General features: G+C 46.3%; 2 protein-coding genes across 2 annotated transcripts in view; both read left to right on the top strand.

Moving 5' to 3' along the window:
• Window positions 1-17500, top strand: part of khk (ketohexokinase) — an 85684-nt gene that overhangs the window by 35086 nt on the left and 33098 nt on the right. The window lies entirely within an intron of this gene.
• The window catches only part of ddx27 (DEAD (Asp-Glu-Ala-Asp) box polypeptide 27), a 21616-nt gene continuing 4760 nt past the window's right edge, over window positions 645-17500 (top strand). Inside the window, exons 1-12 of the mRNA XM_061041637.1 lie at window positions 645-866; window positions 3876-4025; window positions 4822-4881; window positions 4958-5126; window positions 5669-5724; window positions 5822-5908; window positions 6610-6715; window positions 6814-6987; window positions 7298-7448; window positions 7574-7673; window positions 17024-17165; window positions 17264-17417. Coding sequence (XP_060897620.1) covers window positions 783-866; window positions 3876-4025; window positions 4822-4881; window positions 4958-5126; window positions 5669-5724; window positions 5822-5908; window positions 6610-6715; window positions 6814-6987; window positions 7298-7448; window positions 7574-7673; window positions 17024-17165; window positions 17264-17417 — 1433 coding nt within the window. The 5' untranslated portion in view covers window positions 645-782. The remainder of the gene's footprint in view (window positions 867-3875; window positions 4026-4821; window positions 4882-4957; window positions 5127-5668; window positions 5725-5821; window positions 5909-6609; window positions 6716-6813; window positions 6988-7297; window positions 7449-7573; window positions 7674-17023; window positions 17166-17263; window positions 17418-17500) is intronic.

Here is a 17500-nt window from a genome sequence, read left to right as displayed (position 1 = left end):
CTCTGTGAGTAGATTTATATTCACTGTAAGATTTGTTTCATTGTCTAACTGCACAGATCCTTCATTGCACCTTTTGTACATTTGTGTTTCTTATATTTTTACATTTTTAAATTGTATATTATATATGGTAATTGCTTCCATATTTTATTATTTAAGTTCTTGCTATTTATGCTTTATGTCCTTGTTAACTGTTTTTGCACCAATACACCAAGACAAATTCCTTATGTGTAAACGTACATGGTAATAAAAAACTATTCTGATTCTGTAAATATAACTTTAACATGAACCCGGGGTTAAATCAGTCCGGGGTGAAGGTGTGAATATGATGAACATGAGGAAACATTAGAATGCGGTATAATTCACTGACAAACATACGAGACTGATAATGAGACTTAAATAAATATAGCCTGTCTGTGATCTCTTGTAAGGAAATTATATGAACAAGTGTTATAGAGTTTTATTTCATTATTTTAGGATTAGTTTGATAGAGAGCATGCAATTATATTTTATTTTATTTTGTACTTTATTTAATAAAAATGAGTAAATCACTTAGTTCCTGGTTCACCCTCCAAACCGGTAGGTGGCGATAATGCACCAAAACGCTGTTTGCCAACCGCTACAAAGCACCAAAGAAGAAGAAGTAACTTCCGCCTGTTCTTCCTGTTTCCGTCAACACACGTGTGTGTATGTGTGGCTGCAGTACATCAGAGAAGCTCAACAGAACCCGACCAGAACCCGCTAGTACCCACAGTGTCCGGTCCTGAACCGGGTTTCAGTCCGCCATGTTGGATCAGCTGGGTTTCATCGGGACGATCCGGGACGACGAGGAGAGCCCGGAGGAGCCCGACACCGAGTCCGAGCAGGAGGTGAGTGTGCCCGGCGTGAAAACAGCAGACTGACCGCTGATTGATCCAGAGGGTTTCAAACGTTTATTACGTAAAGTGTCTTCACTGAAGTGTCCCTGAATGACATTTAAGACTCATTAAGTGTTCTAATAATAATAATAATAATAATAATAATAATAATATTTTAAAGATCTTTAATGTTTAAAATAAGAGTCAGAAAGATGTTAAATCTCTTCTTTAAGTTAACAGGAACAGGAACACACAGGTTAGGTCACTTTTTAAATCACTGAGTTTAAACTGTCTAAAGATTTAGTTTGAGGTAAACAAAGATGTTTACACAACAGGTGACTGTAGAGTCTGTAGGGGCCCCTATAGATTCACAGGGGCCCCCCTAACCAGCGTTTATCTCCTTCAGTTATAAATAAATAAAGTCGATTTTATTCAATAATCTTATTTGTTGTTTTTGGGGTTTTTCAAAAATCTAGATTTCCCAGGATGTGTGATTGATTTGATTTAGAAACATAATAGATATTATCTACATAAAGCAGAGGGACTTGGGGTTAAGTGTCTTGCCCAAGGACAGATCGGACACGTGGCTGCAGGAGCTGGGGATCGAACCCCGACCTCACAGTTAAGAGATGACCGACTCTACCACTGAACCACAGCCGCCCCTGTCTTCAATATATAGTCAGCTAAGATGTTAATAGGCTGACATTAGAAATGATGTTGGGGCGCTGGAGGTGAAGTGTTTAGTGCACTCGCCCCGTGTACGGAGGCTGTGGTCCCCAGGGCGGCCCGGGTTCAAGTCTGACCTGTGGCTCTATTCCGGCATATCATAACCCCACTGTCCTGTCTCTACTGAGGAGGCAAAAATAAATCTTAAAATAAAAACATTTCATGCCCCCCCCCCCCCCTTGCTTAAATCAGACCCCCGTTTTGGCCACCGCAGTTCAAAAACGTCTGTTCACGCCCCGGGTCATGTGATGTGCGTCAATCTAAAATATGATTGGACTTGATTTGAAGTCAAACGTTTAGTATTTATTAAAACGTGAAGTGATCGAAAACCTTTCCCAAAAATCTGACATTGACTTTTAGTTTAGTTTTTATTTCAGTGAATCTTCTTCTGTCTTTTAAATCACATGTCGCCAATTTGGCGTCTAAACTTCAGGTGAAGTTTGGATTTTATTCCAGAAATAAATCCTGCGTTTCCCTCAGAGCGAGGAAGCTTCTTGTTTCATCAACCTTTCTTCCTTTGTTGGATTATAGAGATGTGCTGTTCATGGGCGCCTCGACCAAATGTTGACAGTCACTGGACGCCGTGTGTCACTGTGACCTGTACACTCACTCTGATTGGCCATCTTTGAAGGTGTGCAGGTATATCCACTGTCTGAATCTTATTTATAAAGCTCTTCATGGTTTGGTGTCTTCTTGTTTATGTTCAGACCTTCAAAGAACCAGAAGCCACTGCGCCTCGTGTTCCTGTGATGTCTTTAAACTGTCTGTTCCTCGTTTCCGCACGGAGCTCGGGAAAAGAGCGTTTAGTTTTGCTGCTCCCTCCGAGGGAACTTTCTCCAAAATGACTTGAAAATGGCGGATTTCACTTGAAGCCTTTGGCTCGATCTTAAAAGATAAAAAACGCGAGACAGTTGGACAGAGCCTGATGTGTTTCTGTAATCTGTGATCAAGATTCTGCACTTTATCTGTAAATCAATCTACACACCCTCCTCTCAGACCTCTTGGTCACCCTGTGAAAGAGATCCTGATCTCTGACCTCTTGGTCACCCTGTGAAAGAGATCCTGATCTCAGACCTCTTGGTCACCCTGTGAAAGAGATCCTGATCTCAGACCTCTTGGTCACCCTGTGAAAGAGATCCTGATCTCAGACCTCTTGGTCACCCTGTGAAAGAGATCCTGATCTCAGACCTCTTGGTCACCCTGTGAAAGAGATCCTGATCTCAGACCTCTTGGTCACCCTGTGAAAGAGATCCTGATCTCAGACCTCTTGGTCACCCTGTGAAAGAGATCCTGATCTCAGACCTCTTGGTCACCCTGTGAAAGAGATCCTGATCTCAGACCTCTTGGTCACCCTGTGAAAGAGATCCTGATCTCAGACCTCTTGGTCACCCTGTGAAAGAGATCCTGATCTCAGACCTCTTGGTCACCCTGTGAAAGAGATCCTGATCTCAGACCTCTTGGTCACCCTGTGAAAGAGATCCTGATCTCAGACCTCTTCGTCACCCTGTGAAAGAGATCCTGATCTCAGACCTCTTGGTCACCCTGTGAAAGAGATCCTCCTCTCAGACCTCTTGGTCACCCTGTGAAAGAGATCCTGATCTCAGACCTCTTGGTCACCCTGTGAAAGAGATCCTGATCTCAGACCTCTTGGTCACCCTGTGAAAGAGATCCTGATCTCAGACCTCTTGGTCACCCTGTGAAAGAGATCCTGATCTCAGACCTCTTGGTCACCCTGTGAAAGAGATCCTGATCTCAGACCTCTTGGTCTGGTCACCCTGTGAAAGAGATCCTGATCTCAGACCTCTTGGTCACCCTGTGAAAGAGATCCTGATCTCTGACCTCTTGGTCACCCTGTGAAAGAGATCCTGATCTCAGACCTCTTGGTCACCCTGTGAAAGAGATCCTGATCTCAGACCTCTTGGTCACCCTGTGAAAGAGATCCTGATCTCTGACCTCTTGGTCACCCTGTGAAAGAGATCCTGATCTCTGACCTCTTGGTCACCCTGTGAAAGAGATCCTGATCTCAGACCTCTTGGTCACCCTGTGAAAGAGATCCTGATCTCTGACCTCTTGGTCACCCTGTGAAAGAGATCCTGATCTCAGACCTCTTGGTCACCCTGTGAAAGAGATCCTGATCTCAGACCTCTTGGTCACCCTGTGAAAGAGATCCTGATCTCAGACCTCTTGGTCACCCTGTGAAAGAGATCCTGATCTCAGACCTCTTTATCTGGTTAAATAAAGAAAACCAGTTCTTCTCTGAGTGTCTCCAATATTAAAGCAGAGTTTGTTTTTCAGGACCAGCCGATCGTTCTGAACAGGAAGAAGAAGTTCGGGAGTCGCGGGGTGAAAGACTTCAACGCCGACTTTGAGTTTGGAGAGCGCGACGTGCTGAGTCATGGTGAAGACTGGGCGATGGCCGACGTCATGAAGCAGCTCAAGAACAAGGTAGCTGTCTCACCCTCTCTGTTTCTGTCTCACCCTCTCTGTTTCTGTCTCACCCTCTCTCTGTTTCTGTCTCACCCTCTCTCTGTTTCTGTCTCACCCTCTCTCTGTTTCTGTCTCACCCTCTCTCTCTGTTTCTGTCTCACCCTCTCTCTGTTTCTGTCTCACCCTCTCTCTGTCTCACCCTCTCTCTGTTTATGTCTCACCCTCTCTCTCAGTTTCTGTCTCACCCTCTCTCTGCCTCACCCTCTCTCTGTTTCTGTCTCACCCTCTCTGTTTCTGTCTCACCCTCTCTCTGTTTCTGTCTCACCCTCTCTCTCTGTTTCTGTCTCACCCTCTCTCTGTCTCACCCTCTCTCTGTTTCTGTCTCACCCTCTCTCTGTCTCACCCTCTCTCTGTCTCTGTCTCACCCTCTCTCTATCTCTGTCTCACCCTCTCTCTCTGTTTCTGTCTCACCCTCTCTCTATCTCTGTCTCACCCTCTCTCTCTGTTTCTGTCTCACCCTCTCTGTTTCTGTCTCACCCTCTCTCTATCTCTGTCTCACCCTCTCTCTCTGTTTCTGTCTCACCCTCTCTCTCTGTTTCTGTCTCACCCTCTCTCTCTGTTTCTGTCTCACCCTCTCTCTCTGTTTCTGTCTCACCCTCTCTCTCTGTTTCTGTCTCACCCTCTCTCTCTGTTTCTGTCTCACCCTCTCTCTCTGTTTCTGTCTCACCCTCTCTGTTTCTGTCTCTCCTCTTGGCGTCTGTTGTTCCTCGTCATCGTTCTCCTGCGTTTGTTTTTAACCGCTCTGTGTTTGCAGAGGACTGCGACCACTCTGGACCAGAAGATCGAGAAGATCAGGAAGAAGAGGAAAGCTGAGGTGAGTCCACGTCGGAGCTCGTCTCACCTGTGTTCAGCTTCTTCTTCGTGTGTTTACAGTTTGTTTTGATCTGCAGGAGAAATCAGGCGAGGAGGCTGAAGGATCAGCAGAGAAGAACCAGGACGATGAGGAGGAGGATGTGAAGCCTCCTGAAGGAGAGGACGACGGAAACGAGGACAGTGATGAAGAGGAGGACGAGGAGAGTGAATTTGACTCAGAAGACGAGCAGATTTTAACTAAATCAGGTGAGGAGACGAGCAGATTTTAACTAAATCAGGTGAGGAGACGAGCAGGTGAGAAGACGAGCAGATTTTAACTAAATCAGGTGAGGAGACGAGCAGATTTTAACTAAATCAGGTGAGGAGACGAGCAGATTTTAACTAAATCAGGTGAGGAGACGAGCAGATTTTAACTAAATCAGGTGAGGAGACGAGCAGATTTTAACTAAATCAGGTGAGGAGACGAGCAGATTTTAACTAAATCAGGTGAGGAGACGAGCAGGTGAGAAGACGAGCAGATTTTAACTAAATCAGGTGAGAAGACGAGCAGGTGAGAAGACGAGCAGATTTTAACTAAATCAGGTGAGGAGACGAGCAGGTGAGAAGACGAGCAGATTTTAACTAAATCAGGTGAGGAGACGAGCAGATTTTAACTAAATCAGGTGAGGAGACGGGCAGATTTGAACTAAATCAGGTGAGGAGACGAGCAGATTTGAACTAAATCAGGTGAGGAGAGAGAAGATCTGGAGTTTAGTGAGTCAGACTTTAATGTTTCTGTTTCCCTTCAGACACTCTGAGAGACAAAGAACGACGAGGGAAGAAGAGGAAGCTGGAGGAGGGGGAGGTGAGGAAGAGGAGCTGATGATGTCACAGGTTCGTTTACACTTAGTTCTTTGTTACCATGGTAACAGCTGTGTCTGTGTGTGTGTGTGTGTTCTCAGGCTCCGGAGTCGTACTACGAAGACGCCTCTCAGTTTGACGATAAGATGACGTTTGATGACATGAACCTCTCCCGACCAATCCTGAAGGTAAACACACCCACACAGGAGATCAGCTGATCCAATCCTGCAGCTTTTTTATATCTTTAAAGAGATACTTCACCCGTTGAAACATGAATCTGTAGTGACATCGGGTCATATATGTAGAAAGGAAATACATTTTGAAGTTGGTGTCTTCTTGACCGTGAAAAGGCAGAAAGTGTCTTTTTGGATCATTTGGATGAAAGACACCAAATCCCAGAATGCACAGCACCGCAGGCCACTCCCACTAAGGTCAGGTTTACAGTTTTACTTCAACGGCGGCCCCGGCGGCAGCAGCCGTCTCGCCGCTATATTTATATTTTTCTTTCTCCGTAGAGCCTGTTAGCGTAGCTTCAAAGCAATATGGCGGACGTTAAGTTTGGATTCTGGGAGTGAGTTCCCACCCACTGCTCTGTGATTGGTCTGTAGCTTCAGTGGTCGAAAATATGAGGAACTAGCGTTGTAGTTTCACCCCGCTAACCACAACAGCTTCCAGTGACGCAAAAATCGGAAGTTCCTTTTCAGACTCAGAAATACAAAGATTTCACATCTGAGGGGAAAATGAGGGCGGGATGCACGACCAGGTCTCTAATGATAGAAAGATTAATGCTAATGGCTGAAGTATCCCTTTAAGTCTGACCAGGACTGACCCGGGTCTATGAGGGTCCCTGGTCTTGTTGTTCTTGTCTGTAATCATTGTGTCACTGCAGGCCATCACAGCGGTGGGCTTCAAGCAGCCGACTCCCATCCAGAAGGCGTGTGTACCTGTCGGCCTGCTGGGCAGAGACCTGTGCGCCTGCGCCGCCACCGGGACAGGTGAGACCGACGGACCAGGACCGGTTCATCAAACTGGATTTCTGTTTTTAAAACTGATTCCAGGAGAGACTAACAAACGGTTCCTCTCCGCTCTGCAGGGAAGACGGCAGCCTTCATGTTGCCCGTGTTGGAGCGTTTGGTTTATAAACCCAGGACGTCCCAGGTGACCCGGGTTTTGGTTCTGGTTCCCACCAGAGAGCTGGGGATCCAGGTTCACTCTGTGGCCCGTCAGCTGGCCCAGTTCACCTCTATCACCACCTGCCTGGCTGTCGGTAAGACTGTTCACACGCTGGATCTGGATACGCTTTTTCAAAATAAGATCTGAAATGTTTTATATTCAGTCCGTTTCTCGGTCTAGTCCATCAAAAGTATTTAAGACTTGGCTAATGCAGAAGTTAGGTGTTAGCTGCATTCTTACCTTTGGCCAGCAGGGGGCAGCTCCTCTCTTTGTAAAGTCTGAGAGCCTGATTCACAAAACACACAAAGGGTTAAATGCTCCCCTCACTGCGCTGGAAAACAAAGTCGTATTTCTTTATTCAGTCTTTGGCTCCTGAACTCACCTGTCTCTCTCTCTGTCACCAGGTGGGTTGGACCTGAAGTCTCAAGAGGTGGCGTTGAGGGCGGGGCCAGACGTTCTGATAGCTACACCTGGTCGGCTGATCGATCATCTTCACAACACGCCGACCTTTGAGCTGGCGCATATCGAGATCCTGATCCTGGATGAGGCCGACAGGTAAACTGTGACACCTGTAGAGAGGAGGAAAAGTTAGAGAAAAACTACAATCAAACAATAAACTCACCTGAGGAACAAAAACTTACCTGTGTGCTTCTACCTGTGTCCCTGTGTTTGTCTCCCAGGATGTTGGACGAGTACTTTGAGGAGCAGATGAAGGAGATCATCAGGATGTGTGCCTACAACAGACAGACCATGTTGTTCTCCGCCACCATGACAGAGGAGGTAAACACACACACCTGTGTCACCTCACCTGTCTCCAGGTGTTTTAAAGCTCGTCATGTGAACTGTGTCTCCAGGTGTTGTCATGTGACCTGTGTCTCCAGGTGTTTTAAAGCTTGTCATGTGACCTGTGTCTCCAGGTGTGTTAAAGCTCGTCATGTGACCTGTGTCTCCAGGTGTTTTAAAGCTTGTCATGTGACCTGTGTCTCCAGGTGTTTTAAAGTTTGTCATGTGACCTGTTTCTCCAGGTGTTTTAAAGCTTGTCATGTGACCTGTGTCTCCAGGTGTTTTAAAGCTCGTCATGTGACCTGTTTCTCCAGGTGTTTTAAAGCTTGTCATGTGACCTGTGTCTCCAGGTGTTTTAAAGTTTGTCATGTGACCTGTTTCTCCACGTGTTTTAAAGTTTGTCATGTGACCTGTGTCTCCAGGTGTTTTAAAGCTTGTCATGTGACCTGTGTCTCCAGGTGTTGTCATGTGACCTGTGTCTCCAGGTGTTTTAAAGCTTGTCATGTGACCTGTGTCTCCAGGTGTTGTCATGTGACCTGTGTCCCCAGGTGTTGTCATGTGACCTGTGTCTCCAGGTGTTTTAAAGCTTGTCATGTGACCTGTGTCTCCAGGTGTTTTAAAGTTTGTCATGTGACCTGTGTCTCCAGGTGTTTTAAAGCTTGTCATGTGACCTGTGTCTCCAGGTGTTGTCATGTGACCTGTGTCTCCAGGTGTTTTAAAGCTTGTCATGTGACCTGTGTCTCCAGGTGTGTTAAAGCTCGTCATGTGACCTGTGTCTCCAGGTGTTTTAAAGCTTGTCATGTGACCTGTGTCTCCAGGTGTGTTAAAGTTTGTCATGTGACCTGTGTCTCCAGGTGTTTTAAAGCTCGTCATGTGACCTGTGTCTCCAGGTGTTTTAAAGCTCGTCATGTGACCTGTGTCTCCAGGTGTTTTAAAGCTCGTCATGTGACCTGTGTCTCCAGGTGTTGTCATGTGACCTGTGTCTCCAGGTGTTTTAAAGCTCGTCATGTGACCTGTGTCTCCAGGTGTGTTAAAGTTTGTCATGTGACCTGTGTCTCCAGGTGTTGTCATGTGACCTGTGTCTCCAGGTGTTTTAAAGCTAGTCATGTGACCTGTGTCTCCAGGTGTGTTAAAGCTCGTCATGTGACCTGTGTCTCCAGGTGTTTTAAAGCTCGTCATGTGACCTGTGTCTCCAGGTGTTGTCATGTGACCTGTGTCTCCAGGTGTGTTTAAGCTTGTCATGTGACCTGTGTCTCCAGGTGTTTTAAAGCTCGTCATGTGACCTGTGTCTCCAGGTGTTGTCATGTGACCTGTGTCTCCAGGTGTTGTCATGTGACCTGTGTCTCCAGGTGTTGTCATGTGACCTGTGTCTCCAGGTGTTTTAAAGCTTGTCATGTGACCTGTGTCTCCAGGTGTTTTAAAGTTTGTCATGTGACCTGTGTCTCCAGGTGTTTTAAAGCTCGTCATGTGACCTGTGTCTCCAGGTGTTTTAAAGCTCGTCATGTGACCTGTGTCTCCAGGTGTTGTCATGTGACCTGTGTCTCCAGGTGTGTTTAAGCTTGTCATGTGACCTGTGTCTCCAGGTGTTTTAAAGCTCGTCATGTGACCTGTGTCTCCAGGTGTTGTCATGTGACCTGTGTCTCCAGGTGTTGTCATGTGACCTGTGTCTCCAGGTGTTGTCATGTGACCTGTGTCTCCAGGTGTTTTAAAGTTTGTCATGTGACCTGTGTCTCCAGGTGTTGTCATGTGACCTGTGTCTCCAGGTGTTGTCATGTGACCTGTGTCTCCAGGTGTTGTCATGTGACCTGTGTCTCCAGGTGTTTTAAAGCTTGTCATGTGACCTGTGTCTCCAGGTGTTGTCATGTGACCTGTGTCTCCAGGTGTTTTAAAGCTCGTCATGTGACCTGTGTCTCCGGGTGTTTTAAAGCTCGTCATGTGACCTGTGTCTCCAGGTGTTTTAAAGCTCGTCATGTGACCTGTGTCTCCAGGTGTTGTCATGTGACCTGTGTCTCCGGGTGTTTTAAAGTTTGTCATGTGACCTGTGTCTCTAGGTGTTTTAAAGCTCGTCATGTGACCTGTGTCTCCAGGTGTTTTAAAGCTCGTCATGTGACCTGGTCTCCAGGTGTTTTAAAGTTTGTCATGTGACCTGTGTCTCCAGGTGTTTTAAAGCTTGTCATGTGACCTGTGTCTCCGGGTGTTTTAAAGTTTGTCATGTGACCTGTGTCTCCAGGTGTTGTCATGTGACCTGTGTCTCCAGGTGTTTTAAAGCTTGTCATGTGACCTGTGTCTCCGGGTGTTTTAAAGTTTGTCATGTGACCTGTGTCTCCAGGTGTTGTCATGTGACCTGTGTCTCCAGGTGTTTTAAAGCTTGTCATGTGACCTGTGTCTCCAGGTGTTTTAAAGCTTGTCATGTGACCTGTTTCTCCAGGTGTTTTAAAGCTTGTCATGTGACCTGTGTCTCCAGGTGTTTTAAAGTTTGTCATGTGACCTGTTTCTCCACGTGTTTTAAAGCTTGTCATGTCACCTGTGTCTCCAGGTGTTTTAAAGCTTGTCATGTGACCTGTGTCTCCAGGTGTTGTCATGTGACCTGTGTCTCCAGGTGTTTTAAAGCTTGTCATGTGACCTGTGTCTCCAGGTGTTGTCATGTGACCTGTGTCTCCAGGTGTTGTCATGTGACCTGTGTCCCCAGGTGTTTTAAAGCTCGTCATGTGACCTGTGTCTCCAGGTGTTGTCATGTGACCTGTGTCTCCAGGTGTTTTAAAGCTCGTCATGTGACCTGTGTCTCCAGGTGTTGTCATGTGACCTGTGTCTCCAGGTGTTTTAAAGCTTGTCATGTGACCTGTGTCTCCAGGTGTTTTAAAGTTTGTCATGTGACCTGTGTCTCCAGGTGTTTTAAAGCTTGTCATGTGACCTATGTCTCCAGGTGTTTTAAAGCTTGTCATGTGACCTGTGTCTCCAGGTGTTGTCATGTGACCTGTGTCTCCAGGTGTTGTCATGTGACCTGTGTCTCCAGGTGTTTTAAAGTTTGTCATGTGACCTGTGTCTCCAGGTGTTTTAAAGCTTGTCATGTGACCTGTGTCTCCAGGTGTTTTAAAGCTTGTCATGTGACCTGTGTTTTAAAGCTTGTCATGTGACCTGTGTCTCCAGGTGTTGTCATGTGACCTGTGTCTCCAGGTGTTTTAAAGTTTGTCATGTGACCTGTGTCTCCAGGTGTTGTCATGTGACCTGTGTCTCCAGGTGTTTTAAAGTTTGTCATGTGACCTATGTCTCCAGGTGTTTTAAAGTTTGTCATGTGACCTGTGTATCCAGGTATTTTAAAGTTTGTCATGTGACCTGTGTCTCCAGGTGTTTTAAAGTTTGTCATGTGACCTGTGTCTCCAGGTGTTTTAAAGTTTGTCATGTGACCTGTGTCTCCAGGTGTTGTCATGTGACCTGTGTCTCCAGGTGTTGTCATGTGACCTGTGTCTCCGGGTGTTTTAAAGTTTGTCATGTGACCTGTGTCTCCAGGTGTTTTAAAGTTTGTCATGTGACCTGTGTCTCCAGGTGTTGTCATGTGACCTGTGTCTCCAGGTGTTTTAAAGCTTGTCATGTGACCTGTGTCTCCAGGTGTTTTAAAGTTTGTCATGTGACCTGTTTCTCCAGGTGTTTTAAAGCTTGTCATGTGACCTGTGTCTCCAGGTGTTTTAAAGTTTGTCATGTGACCTGTTTCTCCACGTGTTTTAAAGTTTGTCATGTGACCTGTGTCTCCAGGTGTTTTAAAGCTTGTCATGTGACCTGTGTCTCCAGGTGTTTTAAAGCTCGTCATGTGACCTGTGTCTCCAGGTGTTGTCATGTGACCTGTGTCTCCAGGTGTTTTAAAGCTTGTCATGTGACCTGTGTCTCCAGGTGTTGTCATGTGACCTGTGTCCCCAGGTGTTGTCATGTGACCTGTGTCTCCAGGTGTTTTAAAGCTTGTCATGTGACCTGTGTCTCCAGGTGTTTTAAAGTTTGTCATGTGACCTGTGTCTCCAGGTGTTTTAAAGCTTGTCATGTGACCTATGTCTCCAGGTGTTTTAAAGCTCGTCATGTGACCTGTGTCTCCAGGTGTGTTAAAGTTTGTCATGTGACCTGTGTCTGCAGGTGTTGTCATGTGACCTGTGTCTCCAGGTGTTTTAAAGCTCGTCATGTGACCTGTGTCTCCAGGTGTTTTAAAGCTCGTCATGTGACCTGTGTCTCCAGGTGTTTTAAAGCTTGTCATGTGACCTGTGTCTCCAGGTGTTTTAAAGCTTGTCATGTGACCTGTGTCTCCAGGTGTTGTCATGTGACCTGTGTCTCCAGGTGTTTTAAAGTTTGTCATGTGACCTGTGTCTCCAGGTGTTTTAAAGCTTGTCATGTGACCTGTGTCTCCAGGTGTGTTAAAGCTCGTCATGTGACCTCTGTCTCCAGGTGTTGTCATGTGACCTGTGTCTCCAGGTGTTTTAAAGCTTGTCATGTGACCTGTGTCTCCAGGTGTTTTAAAGCTCGTCATGTGACCTGTGTCTCCAGGTGTGTTAAAGTTTGTCATGTGACCTGTGTCTCCAGGTGTTGTCATGTGACCTGTGTCTCCAGGTGTTTTAAAGCTCGTCATGTGACCTGTGTCTCCAGGTGTTTTAAAGCTCGTCATGTGACCTGTGTCTCCAGGTGTTGTCATGTGACCTGTGTCTCCAGGTGTTTTAAAGCTCGTCATGTGACCTGTGTCTCCAGGTGTTGTCATGTGACCTGTGTCTCCAGGTGTTTTAAAGCTCGTCATGTGACCTGTGTCTCCAGGTGTGTTAAAGTTTGTCATGTGACCTGTGTCTCCAGGTGTTGTCATGTGACCTGTGTCTCCAGGTGTTTTAAAGCTAGTCATGTGACCTGTGTCTCCAGGTGTGTTAAAGCTCGTCATGTGACCTGTGTCTCCAGGTGTTGTTATGTGACCTGTGTCTCCAGGTGTTTTAAAGCTCGTCATGTGACCTGTGTCTCCAGGTGTTTTAAAGCTCGTCATGTGACCTGTGTCTCCAGGTGTTGTCATGTGACCTGTGTCTCCAGGTGTGTTAAAGCTTGTCATGTGACCTGTGTCTCCAGGTGTTTTAAAGTTTGTCATGTGACCTGTGTCTCCAGGTGTTTTAAACCTCGTCATGTGACCTGTGTCTCCAGGTGTTGTCATGTGACCTGTGTCTCCAGGTGTTGTCATGTGACCTGTGTCTCCAGGTGTTGTCATGTGACCTGTGTCTCCAGGTGTTTTAAAGCTTGTCATGTGACCTGTGTCTCCAGGTGTTGTCATGTGACCTGTGTCTCCAGGTGTTTTAAAGCTCGTCATGTGACCTGTGTCTCCAGGTGTTTTAAAGCTCGTCATGTGACCTGTGTCTCCAGGTGTTTTAAAGCTCGTCATGTGACCTGTGTCTCCAGGTGTTGTCATGTGACCTGTGTCTCCAGGTGTTTTAAAGCTTGTCATGTGACCTGTGTCTCCAGGTGTTGTCATGTGACCTGTGTCTCCAGGTGTTGTCATGTGACCTGTGTCCCCAGGTGTTTTAAAGCTCGTCATGTGACCTGTGTCTCCAGGTGTTGTCATGTGACCTGTGTCTCCAGGTGTTTTAAAGCTCGTCATGTGACCTGTGTCTCCAGGTGTTGTCATGTGACCTGTGTCTCCAGGTGTTTTAAAGCTTGTCATGTGACCTGTGTCTCCAGGTGTTTTAAAGTTTGTCATGTGACCTGTGTCTCCAGGTGTTTTAAAGCTTGTCATGTGACCTATGTCTCCAGGTGTTTTAAAGCTTGTTATGTGACCTGTGTCTCCAGGTGTTGTCATGTGACCTGTGTCTCCAGGTGTTGTCATGTGACCTGTGTCTCCAGGTGTTTTAAAGTTTGTCATGTGACCTGTGTCTCCAGGTGTTTTAAAGCTTGTCATGTGACCTATGTTTTAAAGCTTGTCATGTGACCTTTTTCTCCAGGTGTTGTCATGTGACCTGTGTCTCCAGGTGTTTTAAAGTTTGTCATGTGACCTGTGTCTCCAGGTGTTGTCATGTGACCTGTGTCTCCAGGTGTTTTAAAGTTTGTCATGTGACCTATGTCTCCAGGTGTTTTAAAGTTTGTCATGTGACCTGTTTCTCCACGTGTTTTAAAGTTTGTCATGTGACCTGTGTCTCCAGGTGTTTTAAAGCTTGTCATGTGACCTGTGTCTCCAGGTGTTGTCATGTGACCTGTGTCTCCAGGTGTTTTAAAGCTTGTCATGTGACCTGTGTCTCCAGGTGTTGTCATGTGACCTGTGTCCCCAGGTGTTGTCATGTGACCTGTGTCTCCAGGTGTTTTAAAGCTTGTCATGTGACCTGTGTCTCCAGGTGTTTTAAAGTTTGTCATGTGACCTGTGTCTCCAGGTGTTTTAAAGCTTGTCATGTGACCTATGTCTCCAGGTGTTTTAAAGCTCGTCATGTGACCTGTGTCTCCAGGTGTGTTAAAGTTTGTCATGTGACCTGTGTCTCCAGGTGTTGTCATGTGACCTGTGTCTCCAGGTGTTTTAAAGCTCGTCATGTGACCTGTGTCTCCAGGTGTTTTAAAGCTCGTCATGTGACCTGTGTCTCCAGGTGTTTTAAAGCTTGTCATGTGACCTGTGTCTCCAGGTGTTTTAAAGCTTGTCATGTGACCTGTGTCTCCAGGTGTTGTCATGTGACCTGTGTCTCCAGGTGTTTTAAAGTTTGTCATGTGACCTGTGTCTCCAGGTGTTTTAAAGCTTGTCATGTGACCTGTGTCTCCAGGTGTGTTAAAGCTCGTCATGTGACCTGTGTCTCCAGGTGTTGTCATGTGACCTGTGTCTCCAGGTGTTTTAAAGCTTGTCATGTGACCTGTGTCTCCAGGTGTTTTAAAGCTCGTCATGTGACCTGTGTCTCCAGGTGTGTTAAAGTTTGTCATGTGACCTGTGTCTCCAGGTGTTGTCATGTGACCTGTGTCTCCAGGTGTTTTAAAGCTCGTCATGTGACCTGTGTCTCCAGGTGTTTTAAAGCTCGTCATGTGACCTGTGTCTCCAGGTGTTTTAAAGCTCGTCATGTGACCTGTGTCTCCAGGTGTTGTTATGTGACCTGTGTCTCCAGGTGTTTTAAAGCTCGTCATGTGACCTGTGTCTCCAGGTGTTTTAAAGCTCGTCATGTGACCTGTGTCTCCAGGTGTTGTCATGTGACCTGTGTCTCCAGGTGTTGTCATGTGACCTGTGTCTCCAGGTGTTTTAAAGCTTGTCATGTGACCTGTGTCTCCGGGTGTTTTAAAGTTTGTCATGTGACCTGTGTCTCCGGGTGTTTTAAAGTTTGTCATGTGACCTGTGTCTCCAGGTGTTTTAAAGTTTGTCATGTGACCTGTGTCTCCAGGTGTTTTAAAGTTTGTCATGTGACCTGTGTCTCCAGGTGTTGTCATGTGACCTGTGTCTCCAGGTGTTTTAAAGTTTGTCATGTGACCTGTGTCTCCAGGTGTTTTAAAGCTTGTCATGTGACCTGTTTCTCCAGGTGTTGTCATGTGACCTGTGTCTCCAGGTGTTGTCATGTGACCTGTTTCTCCAGGTGTTTTAAAGCTCGTCATGTGACCTGTGTCTCCAGGTGTTTTAAAGTTTGTCATGTCACCTGTTTCTCCAGGTGTTGTCATGTGACCTGTGTCTCCAGGTGTTGTCATGTGACCTGTTTCTCCAGGTGTTTTAAAGCTCGTCATGTGACCTGTTTCTCCAGGTGTTTTAAAGCTTGTCATGTGACCTGTGTCTCCAGGTGTTTTAAAGCTTGTCATGTGACCTGTTTCTCCAGGTGTTTTAAAGTTTGTCATGTGACCTGTGTCTCCAGGTGTTTTAATGCTCGTCATGTGACCTGTTTCTCCAGGTGTTTTAAAGCTCGTCATGTGACATGTGTCTCCAGGTGTTATCATGTGACCTGTGTCTCCAGGTGTTTTAAAGTTTGTCATGTGACCTGTGTCTCCAGGTGTTATCATGTGACCTGTGTCTCCGGGTGTTTTAAAGCTCGTCATGTGACCGGTTTCTCCAGGTGTTTTAAAGCTTGTCATGTGACCTGTGTCTCCAGGTGTTTTAAAGTTTGTCATGTGACCTGTGTCTCCAGGTGTTTTAAAGCTTGTCATGTGACCTGTGTCTCCAGGTGTTGTCATGTGACCTGTGTCTCCAGGTGTTTTAAAGCTTGTCATGTGACCTGTGTCTCCAGGTGTTTTAAAGCTTGTCATGTGACCTGTGTCTCCAGGTGTTGTCATGTGACCTGTGTCCCCAGGTGTTTTAAAGTTTGTCATGTGACCTGTGTCTCCAGGTGTTTTAAAGCTTGTCATGTGACCTGTGTCTCCAGGTGTTTTAAAGCTTGTCATGTGACCTGTGTCTCCAGGTGTTTTAAAGCTTGTCATGTGACCTGTGTCTCCAGGTGTTTTCATGTGACCTGTGTCTCCAGGTGTTGTCATGTGACCTGTGTCTCCAGGTGTTGTCATGTGACCTGTGTTTCCAGGTTTTTTAAAGTTTGTCATGTGACCTGTGTCTCCAGGTGTTTTAAAGCTTGTCATGTGACCTGTGTCTCCAGGTGTTGTCATGTGACCTGTGTCTCCAGGTGTTTTAAAGCTCGTCATGTGACCTGTGTCTCCAGGTGTTTTAAAGCTCGTCATGTGACCTGTGTCTCCAGGTGTTTTAAAGCTCGTCATGTGACCTGTGTCTCCAGGTGTTGTCATGTGACCTGTGTCTCCAGGTGTTTTAAAGCTCGTCATGTGACCTGTGTCTCCAGGTGTTGTCATGTGACCTGTGTCTCCAGGTGTTGTCATGTGACCTGTGTCTCCAGGTGTTTTAAAGCTCGTCATGTGACCTGTGTCTCCAGGTGTTTTAAAGTTTGTCATGTGACCTGTGTCTCCAGGTGTTTTAAAGTTTGTCATGTGACCTGTGTCTCCAGTTGTTTTAAAGCTCGTCATGTGACCTGTGTCTCCAGGTGTTGTCATGTGACCTGTGTCTCCAGGTGTTTTAAAGCTCGTCATGTGACCTGTGTCTCCAGGTGTTCTAAAGTTTGTCATGTGACCTGTGTCTCCAGGTGTTTTAAAGTTTGTCATGTGACCTGTGTCTCCAGGTGTTTTAAAGCTCGTCATGTGACCTGTGTCTCCAGGTGTTTTAAAGTTTGTCATGTGACCTGTGTCTCCAGGTGTTTTAAAGTTTGTCATGTGACCTGTGTCTCCAGGTGTTGTCATGTGACCTGTGTCTCCAGGTGTTTTAAAGTTTGTCATGTGACCTGTGTCTCCAGGTGTTTTAAAGCTCGTCATGTGACCTGTGTCTCCAGGTGTTTTAAAGTTTGTCATGTGACCTGTGTCTCCAGGTGTTTTAAAGCTCGTCATGTGACCTGTGTCTCCAGGTGAAGGACCTCGCTGCGGTGTCGTTGAAGCAGCCAATCAGAATCTTTGTAAACAGTAACACAGACGTCGCTCCGTTTCTGCGACAAGAGTTCGTCAGAATCCGACAGAACAGAGAGGGAGACAGAGAGGCCGTGGTGGCAGGTGAGTCATGGAGTTCTTCTGCAGGACTAACACACACACCTGCTCATACTGATGTTCTAACGGTGTGTCTGTTCTATGTTCTATGTTCTATGTTGTAGCTCTGCTGACTCGGACGTTCCAGGATCACGTGATGTGTTTCACTCAGACCAGGAAACAGGCTCACAGACTGCACATCCTGCTGGGACTGATGGGACTGAAAGTCGGAGAACTGCACGGAGAACTGAGCCAGAACCAGAGATTAGAGAACCTCAGGTACACACACAGAACCGGAGAAGCTGTGAAACACAGAAAGAATCAGAAATATCAGAACTAGATACATGACACTGCAGGAGCGT

Source organism: Labrus mixtus, chromosome 7, assembly GCF_963584025.1.
Source record: "Labrus mixtus chromosome 7, fLabMix1.1, whole genome shotgun sequence".
NCBI lineage: Eukaryota > Metazoa > Chordata > Actinopteri > Labriformes > Labridae > Labrus > Labrus mixtus.
This window is presented reverse-complemented; position numbering and strand designations above follow the sequence as displayed.